Consider the following 18,836-nt stretch of genomic DNA (forward strand, 5'->3'; position numbering starts at 1 on the left):
CTTCTTCAAGCTGTATGTTGAGTTCAAAATTAACATATATGTGCCCTTTTCTTTTCTTTTGAAGATCTGACATACAGCTTCAGGCCTCTCACTAAAACATTATTTTTATGGAACATAAAAACTTCCTTTTTCCTGGGATATTATTTTATGTTTGAATGTCTGTTGTCAGCCATTTATTTGTTTATAAGGCCTGAAGTTCCCATGAATAGTGAGTTATGTGAGGAGAGCTCATTTTAAAATCTCGTGATCAGTCATTTTGATTATGCAAAGAGTAAAGAGTCGGAGTAAAGAATGTCAGAGACGATGAAAAATTAAAAGCATCGAGAGGCCTGTTCTGGAGGTTTGGTAGAGGAGCTTTCTTTCCTGCATTTAGCCTCAAAGGCTCTGAGAGTAGCACAGGCCACAATCATTACTCACTGTTGTGCTCCTGCAGCTCCTAGCCATGTGGCTCAAATTGATAGCCACACGGCTCGCACTGATAGCAACGCGGCTCGCACTGATAGCTGCGCGGCTCGCACCGATAGCTGCCACTCAGGAATCTGGGGTGTGACGCTGATCTTAGCATCTGGAAATCCTGATCCACTTTTGGAAGTGAGTGTCTCTCACAGCTCCTTTTCTACTCTTCATGTGCATTTCCATGTAATAGAATTATGACATAGTGCAGCGTTTGCTACACAGACCTAGTTCTAGCATTTGCAAATATTGTAAAAAGTTCATGTGTGCACGCCTTTACGTGTATGTATACATACAAATGAAAAAGAGCCTGGTTAGCATGAAGCCAGTTTTTTGCCTTAAGGACAGGAACCTTATTTTGATGTCATTTTACCTTAGCAAAATATAAAAGGGAATCTGGTCCATGGTGCTTAACAGTAGATTGCAAGCAATGCTTTAGGTGTGGCACTTGTGCCAGGAGAGCGGGTGCTAGTGACTGGGGACTGCCTTGTACATCCAATTCCACGGGTGTTAGTGACTGGGGACTGCCTTGTACATCCAATTCCATGGGTGTTAGTGACCAGAGACTGCCTTGTACATCCTATTCCACGGGTGATAGTGACTGGGGACTGCCTTGTACATCCTATTCTGTGGGTGCTAGTGACTGGGGACTGCCTTGTACATCCAATTCCACGGGTGTTAGTGACCGGGGACTGCCTTGTACATCCTATTCCACGGGTGTTAGTGACCGGGGACTGCCTTGTACATCCTATTCTGCGGGTGCTAGTGACCGGGGACTGCCTTGTACCTCCTATTCCTGCATCAATGCCTCCTGCAGTATTGGAGCTTGGTAATTCATGTGTTTTGTCTTCCCTAGCTATGCAGCCTGTGCATTCTGAAATCAGGGAATGTTTTTCCAAATTAACATTAGCAGATGTGTAGACTTTACTTTTCCATAAACATATCGCAGATATGAAATAAACCACTTGTATCTGTGCGGTCTGAGGTAGGTGCCAGGAAACTCAGGAGGAGCTGTTTGTGTGGAAGCCTTGGCAGCAGCCATGAGGTTTGTGTCTGAGCATTTTCAAAAAGCAGCAGTGAGATAGCACCTCAAGACGTGCATTTCCAATAGCAAAAATACAGTGGCTGACTAAGGAGGCTTGGAATCAGTCACTGCATGAAAAAGAAAATGAGATCCCCAGTAGACAATGCAAAAACTCAGTGTTGTGATATAGAGAAAAGAGTGAGAAGGAAGTGGCAGCTAAATCATTGCTTCCCCTCGAGCAGCAGCCTTTCCAAAGTCACCATGGCACTTACACAAAGAGGGTCTTTTAGAAATACATGCACAGCTTAATCATTTTCACAGTTGTTAAAAACACTTCCCAGTATTCTTAAATGCCAAAAGGAAAAAAAAAAAAAAAAGGCACTATAAAAAAAGCAAACCTTCTCCTGTGTAATTAAATAGCAAGCAAAAAATTTTATGTTCTCAGAAAAAAAAAGTAGATGCTAAGTACATCTTCTCTCCTTCCAGTGACAGGCTCCTGACTCAACTCGCTCTGCAATTAAATCTTGTAAAGCCCTCAAGCTGGTGGCAGCACAAAATACCCTCTCTGAGGGCACTAAGTGCCTTTCACAGCGTGAGGCTTTGGTTTTTCTTGGAAGTGCCAGAATGTTTAACCTGCTTTTCTTTTGTTATTTTATTCTGTTATTATTTTATATTTATACCGTACAGCCCTAACTGCCTTCACTGGGCTGGGATTTTTTAGTCCCATACATGAAGAGCTTGCAGCCTGCAAGTTTTTTACGATGTACCTGCTGACTCTATTTTACTGTGTTTTGCATTTGGTATAATTTATCTACAGAGAAGGGACTGCTTTAAATATCTGTTATTTGTAACAGATGAGTGCTATGACCTCCATGACTAAAACTACTTTAAATGTTCCAGCTGGTTTTAGACCTTTCAAATTTGTCTACCTGACTAGAATGAAATTTAACTTTTAATAGTGGCAACATATTGATGTGTGTGACAGTATGAAAAAGACACAAAAAGGCAACACTGTATGTATGGGTCTTTTTTTTTTTTTTTTTTGGTCCAAGGGTAAATCCCACTGCTGTATTATTTAGTATTTAAAATACATTTATTCAATGCACTCCTGTAAGGCAATAACTGATTGTTCAGCTTCTCAACCAAAGCATGGCCAGGGGCTTTTTCTTCTTTTCTTTAGAAACAGTCAAATGAATCAGGCCTGCAAGTGCAAAGTTTTTTTTTCCTTTTCTTTCTTTTTTCTTTTTTTCCAGTTAGAAAGCATAGATCCATTTTATGGTTGTTGATACACCTTTTCATATCCTCACATTCTCTGTGATTCTTAACCGTGGGCAAGAGAGCATGCTATAATTTTCTTCCTGCAGTTGCCATCAGAAAAATACATCAATGTCTACACTTTTTTCCTGAAAATTAAAATGTAAAATACTGAATATGTTAAGGAAGAGAGCTATATTTGTTAATATAATAATAAAAGAAGACTAAAGAAACAGCCTACCTGGTACCTGTGTAGAGTTTAGTATCACATCTGAATAAAAAGATTTTGAAATAACACTGCTAAGTGCTGATTTACTACAAACTATGTCCAAAAGGATGTGTAGGGGTTTTTTAAGGTAAACCATGTACTTGGCCTTGTCCTCAACTGCTTGCAAAAAATGTAATTGAAATGAAGTAAAAGGATAGAGCTCAGCTTAAACCAACTGACAAGTTAATCCTTGTTTACTCATATTCTAAGAGTTTATTAAGCTTAAGCATTAAATCCAAATATTCTTACCTGCTATGGATGCCAAGATTATTTTTGAGAGATTAAATGTTACTGAGAATTCTGAGTTTTGTCTCTCAAGAGATGTAACTCTTGCCTATGTATGTAACAGGACTAAAATGGCTGATGCTTGGTTCTGCAAACCGTCATTAATTCTACATTCACTGGTACCGCGGCAGCGCTCTCCAGGAGCGCAGCGTGTGGACATACAGCTGAGCCTAGCAGACAGCTTTTGGCTTCTGAAGAACATGGGTCTTGCTTAATCTCTACATCCTGTGAACTGCACAGAAGTCCATTCTATAGACTAGAAAGAACAGAGCGTGAGTAGAAAGGGTTCTGAGAGTGCAACAGAAGTTATTTAAGAGCACTGACTTTAAAATGGGATTCTCCACCATATTTCTGATGTGAAGGGGGTGACGATGTAAGCTAGCATGGAGAAGGTTAGATACAGCTATCATAGGAAAGGATGCTCTTTGACAACTAGGGAATAATGGTCCATAGAATTCCACACTGATGAAGCATTTTGTAAGATTTTTTAATTTTACTTTGGAACATGTCATATTTGGCATTTTTTTTGATACCTAAGTAATCAGAAGAAAGCTTTTTCAAGCTTTTTCAATTTGCAGACACCTGGAAATTTCCAGTGGAGGGGTACTCTCCTGTGTAGTGAACATATTTGATATAGGGTCATTTTTCTCAGCTTCCAGACCACCCCCCTTAGAAGTAGTCTCCAGAGTCGAGGTGTTCATAGCTCATGACTCAAGAAATCATCTGAATTTTTTTTTCTGTTAAGTGAATTTCTTGAATGTTAACTCATTTTAAATTGTCAGGTGCTGCAGATGTGAAGAATCCTTCCATCATTACTGCTAAATGTGTTTCTTTTTGCTGATTAGTATGGCTTTTCTGGCCTTCCATAAGTAGAAAGATCTTTTTTTAAACTGCGTGAATGTAATCTGGGTGCGTGTCCTTTAAATTCTGTCTTAGGATCCAGATGTCAAAAATCAGTACACTGAAACCCATATTGGTTGCAGTTTTCTCTTGGACATGATTTTCTTCTTAGTTATGTTTTGGTTTGTTTTTTTTTTTTTTAAAAAAAAAGTTTCCTGGACCAGCTTCTCATCAGATTTGTGTGTGAGGTCTCACTGAACAGCCAGTCCAAATATGTTTTTAGTATACCTGCCGTTGCCCCAAAGACCACCCATAAACTTTCTATAAGTCGTCAGGGGGTTTTACATGAATGCACTTAGGCACGTGTCACTTCTGCTGCTCTTGGGCCTTCTATTTGCCTTCTAAATAGCAGAGCATTCTGTAATATATATTAAAAGTTACATTTTCACTGTTTGCAGAGAAATACAAGTAAATTCAAAGTCATTGGGTATAACATCTGTATGTAACATGTACTTCAAAATAATAGTGGTGTATTTCAGTAAATACAGGGTGATGGTACTCGTGACTAAGACAGAATTACATATTTGAGAGCTTTGTAGTGTAAAAGTGAATTGGACATGGACTGAATTTATTGCTCATGCAGGCTGTCTGTTCAGACTATGCTACAAATCACTTGCATACACATCTGATGGCCGCTTTGAGGTTCCAAGCATCCCAAAACAATGAAAAACTAGCTAAAATCCTTAAATTCTAGACAGACAGCATTTCCAACTAGGAAGAAAGGGACATGCTTGAAGATACGATGCTTAAATTCTGAAATTATGCCCGTTTTCCCAGTAAGGATATGCTATTCACTAATTCCTGTCACTGAACTATGCTCCACTGAACGCTTGCATTTATTAACACTTTTCACTCCACAAAGTACTGTTGTTCTCTTCTTGTTGCAAGTGCAATTCCAAAGAATAATCCTTATGAGTGATCGTTAGCCATATTAGCGATGTTAATGACAAAACTAACTCTAGAAAAATGTATGTTTTAAAATTACTGGGACTATTTCTGGCTCCTAGGAGGACCCTGGACACATCTGATTTGAAGATTAATTTATTCAGAGGCCCATATTAATTGATGAGCAGGCTGAAATTCCACATGCATTCTCTCAATTCATCGGAAGTCTGTGCAATTGTCTGTCCTCTCTCTCCCCTCAATAATGATTTCCTGATAGCGTTACTTTTGTTTCTAGACACACAGAAATTCACCATGAGTGAAAACTTTCTGGGTCTGAGCACCACCCTTAATCTGAAGAACAATTTTAGAAGAAAACTATCACTTTTAAAACTAACTTCTCCTGCTAATTTGACTAGAAAAAAATAAGGCCCTGCAAATAGCAAAACCCTCCAAATGGGAGAGTAATTACCTTAAATTAAGCCTTATTTCTGGTTATAAAAAAAAAAAAAAAACAACAACCACCCAATTCTAAAAGCATGTTGTGCAGACTGGAAGCATTAGAGTTAAATACTGGCCATTTCATAGTGAAAGGGAAGGAAATAGAGAGGAGGAAGGAAGGAAGAAGAGATTAGAGAATCCGACAGATGTAAATAGTCTCAGAGGAGCCACTATGTCCCAAGGCCTCTCCTAAGGGAAGTTTTTACACCAAAGAATCTGGTAGCCTGAATGAAGAATGACATCACTTATTTATTTAGCCAGAGCTGAGATGTTTTCTTAAGACATTGAAATAACCTTACGCCACAAGCATTAAATTGTTGGCAAAGTGATAAAGATGTCTGTTTAATTTAGGGGCTTGATAACCACGAAATAAATACACTTTTATTCCTTGGTTTGAGAGTATATTTAAATTGCCTGGAAAGCCATGAACAAGAAAGCTCGAGTCTGAAGGTTAATACTACAAACAGCCTGATGTGGGAGTCTTCCGTAGGGAGATGCATGCCTTCGGACTTGTAACTCAGTCAAGGAGTTGGGGCTGCTTCCCTTTGAGATGAAAATGATGGCATTACCCTTATGGACACCGAGCACAGACCAAAATGATGGCATGAGCCTTATGGACACCGAGCACAGACCAAAATGGTGGCATTATCCTTAGGGACACCGAGCACAGACCAAAATGATGGCATGAGCCTTATGGACACCGAGCACAGACCAAAATGATGGCATTAGCCTTAGGGACACCGAGCACAGACCAAAATGGTGGCATTACCCTTAGGGACACCGAGCACAGACCAAAATGGTGGCATTATCCTTAGGGACACCGAGCACAGACCAAAATGGTGGCATTATCCTTAGGGACACCGAGCACAGACCAAAATGGTGGCATTATCCTTAGGGACACCGAGCACAGACCAAAATGATGGCATTAGCCTTAGGGACACCGAGCACAGACCAATGTTTCCATGGCCAGCTGTACAAATTCATAACAAAGGGACAGTTTCAATCTAAAGCGCTAGCGCCAGAGTGTCGTGACAGCCCCACCTGGGTCAGTTGTTAGAATCTGAGTAGCCAGTATGTGGCAAGAAAGCGATTCACAACACACTCTGGATGTTCATGGCACCAGCACGAACCAGTCAGGGAGAAGCAGGGCTGGGATGGATTACAAGCTCAGATACTAAAGTGTTCAAAATGGCACCACGCTGAGCGGTGCGATGATGCTCTAGGGGGAAGGGATGCCACCCAGAGGGACCTGGACAGGTGGAGAGGTAGGCCCCAGTGAACTTCATGGAGTTCAACAAGGCCAAGGGCAAGGCCCTGCACCTGGGCCGGGGCAATCCCAAACACGGGTACTGGCAATGAGCGGGTTGCGAGCAGCCCTGCAGAGAAGGACGCGGGGTGGATGAAGAGCCGGACATGAGCCGGCAATGTGCGCTGGCAGCCCAGAAAGCTGAGCGAATCCTGGGCTGCATCCCCCGCAGCATGGGCAGCGGGGCGAGGGAGGGGATTCTGCCCCTCTGCTCCGCTCTGGGCAGACCCCCCTGCAGCCCTGCGCCCAGCTCTGGGCCCTCGGCACAGGACACGGAGCTGCTGGAGCGGGGCCAGAGGAGGCCACAGAAATGCCCCGAGGGCCGGAGCCCCTCTGCTGCGGGGCCAGGCTGGGGGGCTGGGGGTGCTCAGCCTGGAGAGGAGGGGGCTGCGGGGAGACCCCATAGTGGCTGTCCAGTGCTTAATGGGGGCCTACAGGAAGGATGGGGAGGGACTCTTTATCAGGGAGTCTAGTGATAGGATGAGGGGCAATGGTTTTCAACTGAAAGAGCATAGATTTAGGTTAGGTATTAGGAAGAAATGTTTTACAGTGAGGGTGGTGAGACACTGGGACAGGTTGCCCAGAAAAGTTGTGGATGCCCCCTCCCTGGAAGCGTTCAATTTAGCCATATATTGTGACGCAGTAGAGGTGAGAGAATGTTTTGAAGATTGTCTCTGTGTTCCCTATACTTTTATTTCGGAATTAGCAGGACTTGTGCTGATGAGTTTTACCTCTACTCGGGTTTTACTGATTAGTTTTATTATCCTCTTTTTACAGTAATAACTTGTCCTCCTGAAAGAGCAGTGAGAGCTTTTAGGATTCAAAGAAACAGCTAGTTCATGACACAGTGCCAGGAATGGTTAGTGGAGACAGAAGAGTCAGCATTACTTCCTTCCCTTTGGGCTTCAGGCACAGTATGTTTCTTATACTCTTGTGAGAATAAAATTCATTGTGGCATCAAAAAATACAGAAAAGCACCATATTCCTAATTCAATGAAAAGACAAGGCGGCGTCATGAGCCTTGTCCATGAAACACTGCAGCTTCATGTCACAACTCTGCAACGTGCGGTGTAAAAACTGTTCCCACAGTTCTGGGAACAGAAGCGAAATGCCCCCCCCTTTGGATATAACTGGAAAAAACTGTGCAGAATTGTCCTTTGATGGCTCTAAGGCTGAAAGGGGAGCAGTTGCGCCGTTTTGTGTAACCGAGTATCATGAGCTGTGTTTGCTGCAAGTTCTGCAACTTGTACCAGCTTTATTTTAAACTGCGAGTTATTTTAAAGGTGGAGTTTCATTACTTGCCTATCAAGGGGAGTCGCAGTTTATTCAAATTTCAGGTTACAGCTCACAGTATATTCAATCCAAACTCAAGCTACATATAAATATGTTCTATGTTAATTTAAGACTTTTGAGCCTGTTTACTATAGAAAAGTTGTTCTGTGCGCTCATATACTGCACTAATTCGAGTGAAACAACCTAATTATAAGTTGATGTCATGTGGCTAAAAAAATACATGTTTATTCCTTCCGTATTTCATGATGCTGACTTTCTCAACCACATTTGCGGAACACACACATGATGTGTTTTCTGGGCCTAGGGCCTCACTGGATAAAGTTATGTTCTTCATTGTGCAATTTGTAATTATAAAGTTGAACCTCATGCAAAATCTTTGGGGCCTTGTGGATACCAGCAGGCTGTCTGTGCTGCCTGTATGTTTCTCTTTCACTGAATAATAGCAGAATTGTATTTTTGGCAGAAAAAGAAATAAAGTAGGCGCACTGGCTATTTATTGTAAGTCAGTGAGTATAGTATGGAGAATGCACCATGGTTCGTCGTCTGCGTAAGCTGGAAATAAAAATGGGCAACAAATGAGCATTCAAAGCTGATTTGGAGAAATCGTGAATCCCGTCTGAAAAAAGCAACTCGATTGTTTTTCTGTGGACTATCCATTATGACAGTTGTTCGGTTGCTGACAGGCAGCTGTCTCCAGCCAAGTGAAGGTAAATTCAGTGACCTGTTACTACTTATAGTTCAGTAGCACTTAAATTGCCTCCCATTGTGCTATTTTATTGCAAAAATTACAATGAAGAAATTCGCTTTTGCCTGCAGACTTTATAGTCCTGAAGAAAAACTATTTAATGCTTCTGTAAAAGGAGCACACAGCAGGTCTCTGCCCTTTGGAGTATTTGTTACTCTGAAAGAGCCTGTCCCAGTCTGTCTTGTGTCCAGTAATGTTTCACTGGCGTAAGGACAATCTATAAAGTCACCCTGTTTTCAGTTATTTCCTCTGGGTACACTGTCAAGCTTTTTTCTTTGGAAAGAACTGGAAGTGTATAGGTTTGGTGGGAAAGACAAACTGAGATTTCCTGCAGACGCTCATTCTCAAACCCCCAGTTGGAGATGGCATCTCCTCTGTACAGCACGGCCCTTGAGTCAGAAATAATGCTTTCGGCAAACGCTGACATAGCTTATTAGACCACGAAGTCACACTCTGAATTTCTGTCTTGCTCTAGAGCCCTCTAACAAACAGCTGTAAGTAATATGTACTAATCTGAGGCTAAAATCACGTACACCTTTATTAGGGATTTAAAAAAAAAAAAAAAGAGTGAGCATGTGAAAATAAATAAATAAATAAACCCAAATGCTCTGTTTGAAAAGAACCCACATGGGGGGAGGCAGGGAATTTAGCAGTCTACCTCTGTAAAACATCCCACATTTTGATTTTTCCAGCTGCTTGCAGAACACTACTATTTCTTGTTACTCTCCTGATAACAGAAATTGCAAAAGAGGTGGTTGGAGGGGACTGTTTCAGGAACAAGAGTACAGAAGACTAAGCGTATCTGCAGACTGCTCATCTAATCCACTTTTAACCTGTGGTAAGAAACCACTGAGAAGCAACTGTAAACAGGATGGGCGTTGAGAGGAAATATAGCAGTGTAAGTGCCTCAGGACTCCCTGTCCATTGGTGTTCTTGTAAAAGCTTTTATAACACGCAGAGAACCAATCGTTACATTGTAAGTCAGAAAATGGCAAGATTCTGAATGGCAGCTTAACAGCAGGGAACTTTGCACTTTTGGTAGAAGAGAACTGTGTGGGAGGATTGGGGTTTTTTTGGAAGAGGATGTCTTTAAGGTGAAACATTTGGGAGAAAGACAGTACCGGTTCACCTGCAGCAGGCCCTATACTTCTGAACTGCCTGGAATCCAGCATGAAGTCTCAGATAAAGTGGAGTAAGGCTTTTTCACTGGCTTATCACAGTCAACATTTTAAAACCAATATTCCAGTAACTTTAGATGTCAGTGAGACTGTGGAATAGCTTTTCAGAGGAACTGAACAACTTTTCTTACTTAAGAAGTACTTGCAGGTGTTCATGCTGATTTCCAAAAATTAAGCTCCAAGTGCCAAATTCATAAAGTCAAAGGTAAGTCTGGAAAATGTTGTCACAGGTATGACAACCGTCTGTATTAGGTTTTCATATGAGGTATCGAGTAATAGTAGTGAAATGACACCTTATCTACTGGCTGTCTTGAAAAAGCTGTTCATCTTTACAGCTGTAGTGAAAGACCTGCGTGCTACGTGCAGTCCAAGCTCAGTTTTCCCTGACTTCATTGGAAAATGTCTTTGTTTCTTAAGGAACATGGCCTTACAAATGAAAATGGGCATAGGTCTACAATATCAAATTGTTAAAAAGTTTAACTCTTGCTTGGCAGCACTTACAAGGGGATTCCACACTTCTTTCAATGAGAGAAATCTGAAGCAATCGGATTTCGATCAAGAAATCTTGATCGACAGCTCACAGACTTCTTGTTTTCTTTGGTGGCTTTATCAGGTTGTGAACATATGAATCAGGAAATGTCACTGGGAGTAGGAGGAAAATGGAAATCGGCTGCGTTTTTCTTCCCCATAGGAAGTAGAAATGAGAATATTGAAATAGTTCTGAGCTCTACGTCTGCCCAGGAAGACTTTTTCCATGAGAAATATTGTGCACTGGAGCAAGAACTTCTTGCAGGATGGAGTTTCTGTAGAGATGTGTGGGTTATTGATTGACAATTAAGGACCCTGACATTCTCTATCACAGAAATTGAAGTCAACACCCTGACTGTTCTGTAATTCACTGGCTTTGCAGCAAATCAGCTTTATACTATAGCTGAAAATCAATGAGTCTTCCTATAATTAATCATTGTTTCTACTTTATTAACAATGTATTTAAAATTAAAAATAACAGACTAATATTTTAAAAGCAGTATTACTTGTCATTCTCTACAAGGAAAAACATTGCATAAATAATTTCTGAGAAAAAAATAAATATGTAATTCACTCTCTGAAACAATACCTTTTCTCTCTAGGTTCTGGTCCCACATAAAATAATTGCAAAATCTATCAACATTGCAAATTTCCATAGTTTATATGATTTCAGCATAAACTCTACATAGAAAATGAGAACAGTGAGGAACTCTCTTCATCCCAAACTGTGTTCATCTGATACTAGGCTTAGCACTTCTACAGGATATATACAGCATGTGATGATTCACGTTCTAATAATATTCTTTAATGTAAAACCACAAACATTAGTCTGAATGTTGAGAAGCTAAGTAAAGGAAAGTTGCTGTCAAACTAAAGACTTACCAAAGTTGCGCATACCAAAGACTTTTCTAGAGGAACTCATGACTTTAAAATTAGCAGAGGCTCACTTTTAATGCAGAACCAGCACCTTACTCCCAGAACTTGGCTTGCACAGTCTTAGCACTACGAAGTGTGTGGCCAGATAATCCAAACGCTACAGAACAGAAAATGTAAATTGAGATATCTGAGCTGATACTAAAGTCAATTGTGTTCTAGGAAATAAGGACTAAGCAGTATCTTTTATGTTCAATTATGCATATCGTTAGCTGTTTACAGGACAAACATCAGTGAGGTTATCTGGTTTGAGAGGAGCATCCATTTCATAAATCTGCTCCACTTAGTAGAATTTGTTTAGTTGTTCCTAAAACAAATCATTGTCCCTAAAACAAATCATTGTCCCTAAAACGAATATGGGTTTAGTTGTCAAATCTTGGTTTTGCATCTGTTGATCCTTCAGTCTTTTAATTAAAAGTATGAAATAGATTTGTCACACTTTTGTTTTGAAAACACGAGTGTCGTATTTTGATTTTTGTGTTTTCGAGGAAACAAATGGGGCATGAGGACATCTGACAGGATGTTAATGTCCCAACAATTTGACTTCAGTCACCATAACTGTTGAAATCCCTGCTATCACTAACTTTCTACAACTCGTTCAGAGAGTGGTGTCTCTCCTGGTGCTTCCCTAATGGCATGCTTGTCCTGCATCACGGCACTTATAAAAGTGGGGAAGGGATCTCAGTGTTCTTTTCACATGAAGTGAGTAGAATGACTTCTAACAAAGTGTGATTGTCACCGTAACAGCTTCACTTTCCTCTGCCTTCCTACTTGTACAAGCCACATGACCTCACATGAATCTCCAAGGTGTACCTCTCCTCTCAGACTGAATTTAGGTGTTGCTACCTCCAGCTCGGTTTATCTCGTTCTCTTATCAGACCATAACTGCTATAATCTGATAGATTTTTGACTATGTGAGCCTTTGACCCAGCTTAGCAGAAGGAATTGGAACCTACTGCAGTCAGAACGTCATGCTGTGGCCTGACATGTGAGTGCCATTTGATGTTTTGTAAAATATCCAGAGCTGCTAGGCTGTATCACTCAGAGCCACCTTCTAATAAGCATTTTCTAACTCATGCTGGTTAGATTTGCTGCTCCTGGCTCTGGAGAGACGGGGCTTCTTGTTCTTCTGAGGCCTGACAGTTTCCTTTCCAAAGTCCTTCAGCTCGGACTGGTTGTGGTAGCGAGTGTAGCGCTTGCATTTGCAGGACGTGACAGCTCGGAATTTGTAAGTCCGAGTCTCTTCCTCGGGACAAGCCATCTGGATGCGCTGCGTGCGAGTGTGAGCAGGAATGCAGCGATAATCCAGGGCATTCTGACGCCACCACTTCCCTCTACCAATAGAGTTGGGAAGGAGGTGTGAGGGGACACACTGACCAGAGCAGACCAGTTCCTTGACAGGCTTGACGCTGCGGCAAGGCCCCTCTGTGACATAGCGGGTGGTTCGCATTTCTCTGCAGCTGAAGTCGGAAGCATCTGCAAATGACAAACACATTAATTACTGACTACTTTCTTCCCCATCCTTGAGAAAGCACTTTTCTTTTTGTTTCTGTAGCAGGTACCTAGCTCTGAACTAGATACAAGCTCGACATCTTGGTGGCAGATTTTGGGAAGAGCATCTCCAAAGACTCACTCGTGCAGCTTCTGAATATTTGGCTACTCTAGTCACGAGACCCTTGAGTAACAACATACAAATTAATTAATAAAAACCTTCTCTTGCCACCAGGTAAATTCCGTGTCACGGTTTTGCAGGTGGGCAGTGGAGCTTCTGAAGCGTAACCCCAGCAGCAGTGGTTACTTCATGGGAAGTTTTGATGGGATTCTCCTGGCTTCATTTACCTGTGGGCAAAACCTTCCCCCATTGCTCTAGTTTATTGACTTCAGAGGTTGACTTCAGATTTAAATTCTTTTGCAACAAAGCAAATGTTCCTTAAGTGATTTTTACCTAGCATAATGTGTTCCAGGTTAGGGAAATTGGCAGGTAACAACAGTGGTAAGGAATTTCCACTCTTCAGGCATTAGGTTTTCCAAGTTCACTGCTCTCTGTGATAATCCCACATCCCACATAACTTCCTTCAGACAGCTAGAGGCACCTTCTGGCTGATTAGGAACCTGACAGTCGGGCTTTTTCCCCCTTTTTCTCAATGGATAGCTATAGGCAAATGAAACATTAGGAAAGACAAGATTTTTTAGCATTGAGGATTTAGAAAAACTTCCCAATTGGAGGAAAAGACTTTTTCCAAAGGCATCTCTTTTGCCAAGTGACATGCTTGGCTAATTGACTTGTTCGGAAGACACAGAATTTGATTTTTTGAAGGTGTTTATCAAAGAACTGCATCTAGATAAACACATTAATGTTCTTCTCTTAGTCAAAAGGACAGTTTTAACTCAGGAACGCTACTTGTGGTGGAAATCCTCACAGGTCAGCTCATAAATAGAAGGCTGTGTCTGTTAGGCCCATTCTCCTTGCTGCGCACAAGGTGGTTCCCTCCTTAGTACATCAAGAGAGAATTCTGACCTGAGTCATTAGTGATAGAACAATATTTGTACAGACATTTTGATTTTTATTTTTCCTGTGAAGTACAGAAACATGATTTTGAGTGCTCAGGTTTCTATTTATCAAAGTACAGCTAGCAAGATTTCATTTTTTAAAAGTTTTAAGGACTGCATTAATGAAACGAAACAATCCTTGTCATAATGCTGTGGCAAAAATGCTGACAACTGAACTCCATATGCACTTAGTCTAATCCTCCCAAGTTCCCTTGTCTATATAAAACATAATGCTCTGAATCAGGTGTATCGTACCATCGTAGCACATAGGCAGATAGAGCTAAATATAAGGGCATTTGCCTCAGCTATACAGGTTTATTTTCTGTGCACATATGTCCTGTCCTGTATGTGTGCACATACTGCAAAATTATGCATGGTCTGGTGCAACGTCACGTGTCCCGGGAAGATCTGGCCACTTTGGATCATCATTTTGATTCTTTGTGTTAAAGATATTAAAATAAGTACACGAGACCATTTTATATCTTGAATAACTGTCCAGTCTCCTTCACTCTTTCTTAAGTAAATGTCCTTTCCACTTCAAAAAATATGCACCTCTCAGTGGGAAAGATTCCCCCCAGTTGATGTCAGAGTAGTAAGAGGATAAAAAATGAAGGTGTTCAGATGTAACAACAAAACCAACCTGCCTTGACTTGGTGGTTGGTGGGGCTGCCTGTGAGAAGCAGAGTGCTCCCCCTTTTAGGGATTTAAGACCGTCACACTCTCAAAAACATTACTTTTTTTTTTTCTTTTAAAATACTGTTAGTGCTATGGTTTTAAACACCTTAACTGACAGCTGCAGCAGAAAAACACAATTCCTTTCCAGTTGTCCCCAGAAAATGAAGGCTAGCTCAGATCTGCAATGCACAATAGCGGAAACTGTAAGTTTGACTTGTTGCTACGTGCATTTGGTAGCCAAATGTGTCAGCCTGGAGGACCAAGTTGCCCTATTTGCCAGTAGAACACTTCTTTAAAACTACATTTCTCTGGTGATAACTCCCCACCTTCCATCCCTCCTCACAAAGCTTGTGTTTTGCATCATTGCTAAAGTTAGACATTTGGCCAAATGCAGTGACAAGATATTACGAAGTATGTCAGTGCTGTTGAAGTAGCCAAACTGACTCCAAGATTGCACACCTCTGCAAAGCAGAGTCCCCTCCAATTCATTTGGGCATGAATTCCCCTTGGGAGTGCTTTAACTGTTCAGAACGGCTTTTTTGGCTGCTGGAACCTATCTGTTGGCAAAGGACAGTGAGCAGCACACTTATCTAGCTGAATGCAACCTCCATGTGCCATTTTTGCTGTATGAGCTTAGACATCACTAGTGTGACTCTTTCTAAATATTAAGAACTTATATTATTATCTCCACGGTCAACCCATCGCCCCATCCTAACATCAAAGAGAGAAAGATGACTTGTGATATTTCCTCACAGCGCTTGCAAGCACAAAACACAGAGAAATTGAAGTAATATCTTCTACAGTTTTATGTATTGGAGTTGTGTCTGCAGGGAGCAGCTGGGCAGAATAGGAATGCACATCGTAGTACCTAAGAATTGTTCAATAGATAGACCACAGTTTTCATCAGTAAACTCCGGTATATCCCTTCTAAGGTTTACACTGATGCTTCTTCAACAGTAGATGTAACTCCCTACCACTTACAGCATTAGATCCACACCTAAAGGTTTTAATAAATAAACGTATATGATAACAAGTATTCTTTTACAAACGGCTTGTTAGGGTCCAAAACAGTGATAATGATGTTATTTTTCTTACCGTTAGGGTCTGGAGCTTGTTGTATGTGTCTTCCTCCATGCTTTGCCTGGTTCATTGTATTGTTGTTGCTGAAAGTCTGCTCCATCGGTGTTTCTGTATTTTCAGTGATCTCGGGAATGATTTCTGTAGCATCATTTTTAAACATCTGCCACCCTTCCACAGACCAAAATGCAATTTGTATTAAGACACAGACAGAGCACACAGCCCAAGAGATCTGCATGGTGGCAGCTCACAGATTAGCTTTTCAGCACCCTGACAGTCTCAGATCCCAGGCAAAGGCACATTATTCCCCTTTTTTAAATCCTTTTTAGAACCAAGCCAGCCAATGACTATACAAAGTGGGAAGGGCCAGACAACAACTCATTCATCTCAGCTTTTGTCAGTGTGAAATAAAATGGGTGTGTGGGGGTGGGTTAGTGACAATATTCTACAACTTCTATGTAAAAACTTCTCATATGCGCTTCATTTTTGTGCCTGGCAACAATGGTGATTGACAAGACTAGGATGAACTGCAACCTGACAAGTCCTTCTGCAGTTTTTTTCTAACAACGTTATAATTAAAACCTGCTTCTACCTCCATATTTGAATCTTTGGCTGTTGTCTTTTCCAAAGGTTTTTCAGACTTTTTTATTTTTACTGTTGCTCTTCCCCCCACACCCCCACCCCCACCCCCAGTATAAAGTAAACAAATCTAGAAACTGTAGCTCAGTAGTTATGCTTTTCAGTCTCTACAGGCAAATGATTTGGGGGGGGGTGTTAGCTTTTTCTTTCTTTACAAAACAAGGAGCTCTACATTTTGTTTCGCAAATGTACTGGAATAAACAGGAAAGAGCTTCTTTTCAAAATGAGAAGTTGTTTTGTTTAGTTTTCCTTAAAAAATAGGCTACTTGGAATATATTAGTTACGGTAAACAGCTGGGATGTTGTACACCATGCTTTTTGATGTGCTCTTTCTCACATTTTTATCACTTAAAAAAAAAAAAAAAAAAAAAGCATTTGCATTTGCTTTAAATTCATTGCATACTACTACTTCTGCTGACATTCTGAGCAAGTGTTGAATATAGGACATTTGCTTGTTTTAAACACAAGAACATGACCAGGCTGATTTCCATTCACAATGCAACCAACAAAAAGGGAGAATTGATTACTTCATGTCTAGGGCACCTAAGCCCAAGATATATTCATGTGTCATGTTTTAAAACGTCATCTGTGGTATTCTTCTTCCTTGCAAAAATGATAGTGGTGATAGCTGCATAATTTCTTTGTCTCAAGACAACAACCACTTTCAAGTTAAATTAATAATTAATACATTAATTGGAAAGCGTCTCAGCTTTTAGTAAGGTTAGATACTACATTGAGCTCATCCTAGCTACTGAAAGCAAAATGTTTGCTTAAAGCAGTAGAGGGACACCCATGTGTGTTACTGCAATGCTTGTCGCATACATCCTCATGAAAATATTTCATGTAGAAGAGATTCAAAAGTGATTCACTGTCTGACTTCTCTGTTCTACTGTAAGACTCATTACCTAAGGCTTGCATTCCATTCTGACAATTCCCCTGACCTGGCACAGAAAACAGGTGTCACCAAATTTAAGTGGAGGTGTATTCTCCCTTGGTGTGACCTTGATGATAAATAATAGATTTAAACAACAGCAATGACCTGAAGACATTTCACCTCTTCAGCCTTATACACGCAGAGACACACCGCAGATGCACTAGCGGTACTGCGTTTCATGAGCTTTAGCCTATTTGCTCTGTACAATTTCCTAAAATAATAGCATCTGAAATATATTGTGACATGCTTCCTCTCCTACCCCTTCTCTCTGCCCAAAATTATGGAGATTAGCATTCTCAGAAGAGCCCTCCTTTCCAAATATTCCAAAGAATCTCCACCAGCAATTGTGCAGTGATGCATACAACTGTGTGCCCTCAATGTCTGTTCCCCTTCCTCCTTTCCTCCAGCCCACCATCTTATGCATCCTACCATCTCAGAAATTACTCTGGTTTTATGGAGGGATACAACATACTATTTTCTTTTTACAAGATTTTTTTTTCTCCACAGCCAGTCAGGATATCATTCTTTAATACAGACTGTTGTCACATAATTTGCCTCAGATGTGCTGATTCCTTTTTCCCTGTAATCATCATCATCATCAGCAGCACTGATTATCTTTCATTCATAACTATTTTTGGCTTAGAGCTACAGGTGAAATCTATTCCACAGCAAGAGATACATAGCTTCACAGGGGCATCACATGATTGCCCACCAAACAAAAAGGATTCTGAAGAAAAGATAGACACCAGCTTGGAAAGCTGTGGAACCACCTTTGTTGCAGATGTTGGTTGGTTGGGGTGGTGTGGTTTTTTTTTTTTTCTTCTTCTTCTTCAAAGAACAAGCTAGACTACCATGATTAAGTTATACTTGAAATTGATCTCAAGCTGAAACAGATCTCAAGCTCTGCTTTCAGGCTTTACAATACAGCTATTTTTTCTTTTCTTTGGAAATACTGATATGTGATCTTCTAATGGCTCTCAAAGGGATAAAATGGTGTGGGATTTTGTTTTGTTTTTTTTAGTTGTGGGTTTTTTTTTAAAAAAAAAAAACCAACCTGAACAAGTCAGTTAGGATGACCAGGAACTAAGCAAAGATTTTTAACTTAGTATTATTTTAGTCAGCTAGCAATACCACCTTGTAGTGGTATTTACCAATAGTGACCTTGTCCAAAGTGAGATCACAGCTTGTGGCACAACGGAGTACAGCTGGAAAGCAGAACAGGAGAGCAGAAGAAAACTGAGTACTGGTAACCACTGAACCATTGCTACCTGCTCACTCCCCTATTTAAATGCCTTCAGAATTGTATGTATCTATCAAAGCCCAGTTTCTGTTATTTCTTGTCATGTAATGTCTGCCTAGAGAGTATTTCCAAGCTACCAGTCAGGGTAGGCCTACTACAAGAGAACCACATT

At 40.8% G+C, this 18,836-nt stretch overlaps 1 protein-coding gene across 1 annotated transcript; it reads right to left on the bottom strand.

The window, feature by feature from the left end:
• Positions 1-11,881: 11,881 nt before the first annotated feature.
• Positions 11,882-16,111, bottom strand: SOST (sclerostin). The gene is made up of 2 exons (XM_009480005.2): positions 15,871-16,111; positions 11,882-13,026 (listed from the first exon to the last, which is right to left on the bottom strand). Exons 1-2 carry the CDS (start codon positions 16,088-16,090, stop codon positions 12,605-12,607), a joined length of 642 nt encoding a protein of 213 aa, XP_009478280.2. The 5' UTR covers positions 16,091-16,111; the 3' UTR covers positions 11,882-12,604.
• Between the last annotated feature and the right edge of the window lie 2,725 nt (positions 16,112-18,836).

The sequence above is a fragment of the Pelecanus crispus genome, chromosome 18 (assembly GCF_030463565.1).
Source record: "Pelecanus crispus isolate bPelCri1 chromosome 18, bPelCri1.pri, whole genome shotgun sequence".
NCBI classification, from domain to species: Eukaryota; Metazoa; Chordata; class Aves; order Pelecaniformes; family Pelecanidae; genus Pelecanus; species Pelecanus crispus.

What these genes read in the sequence shown, in the direction of transcription:
- SOST (XM_009480005.2), bottom strand. Translation starts at nt 16,090, where the DNA reads ATGCAGATCTCTTGGGCTGTGTGCTCTGTCTGTGTCTTAATACAAATT. An exon ending in ACAAGCTCCAGACCCTAACG is followed by an intron (nt 13,027 to 15,870) that starts GTAAGAAAAATA and finishes TGTCATTTGCAG; the next exon opens with ATGCTTCCGACTTCAGCTGC.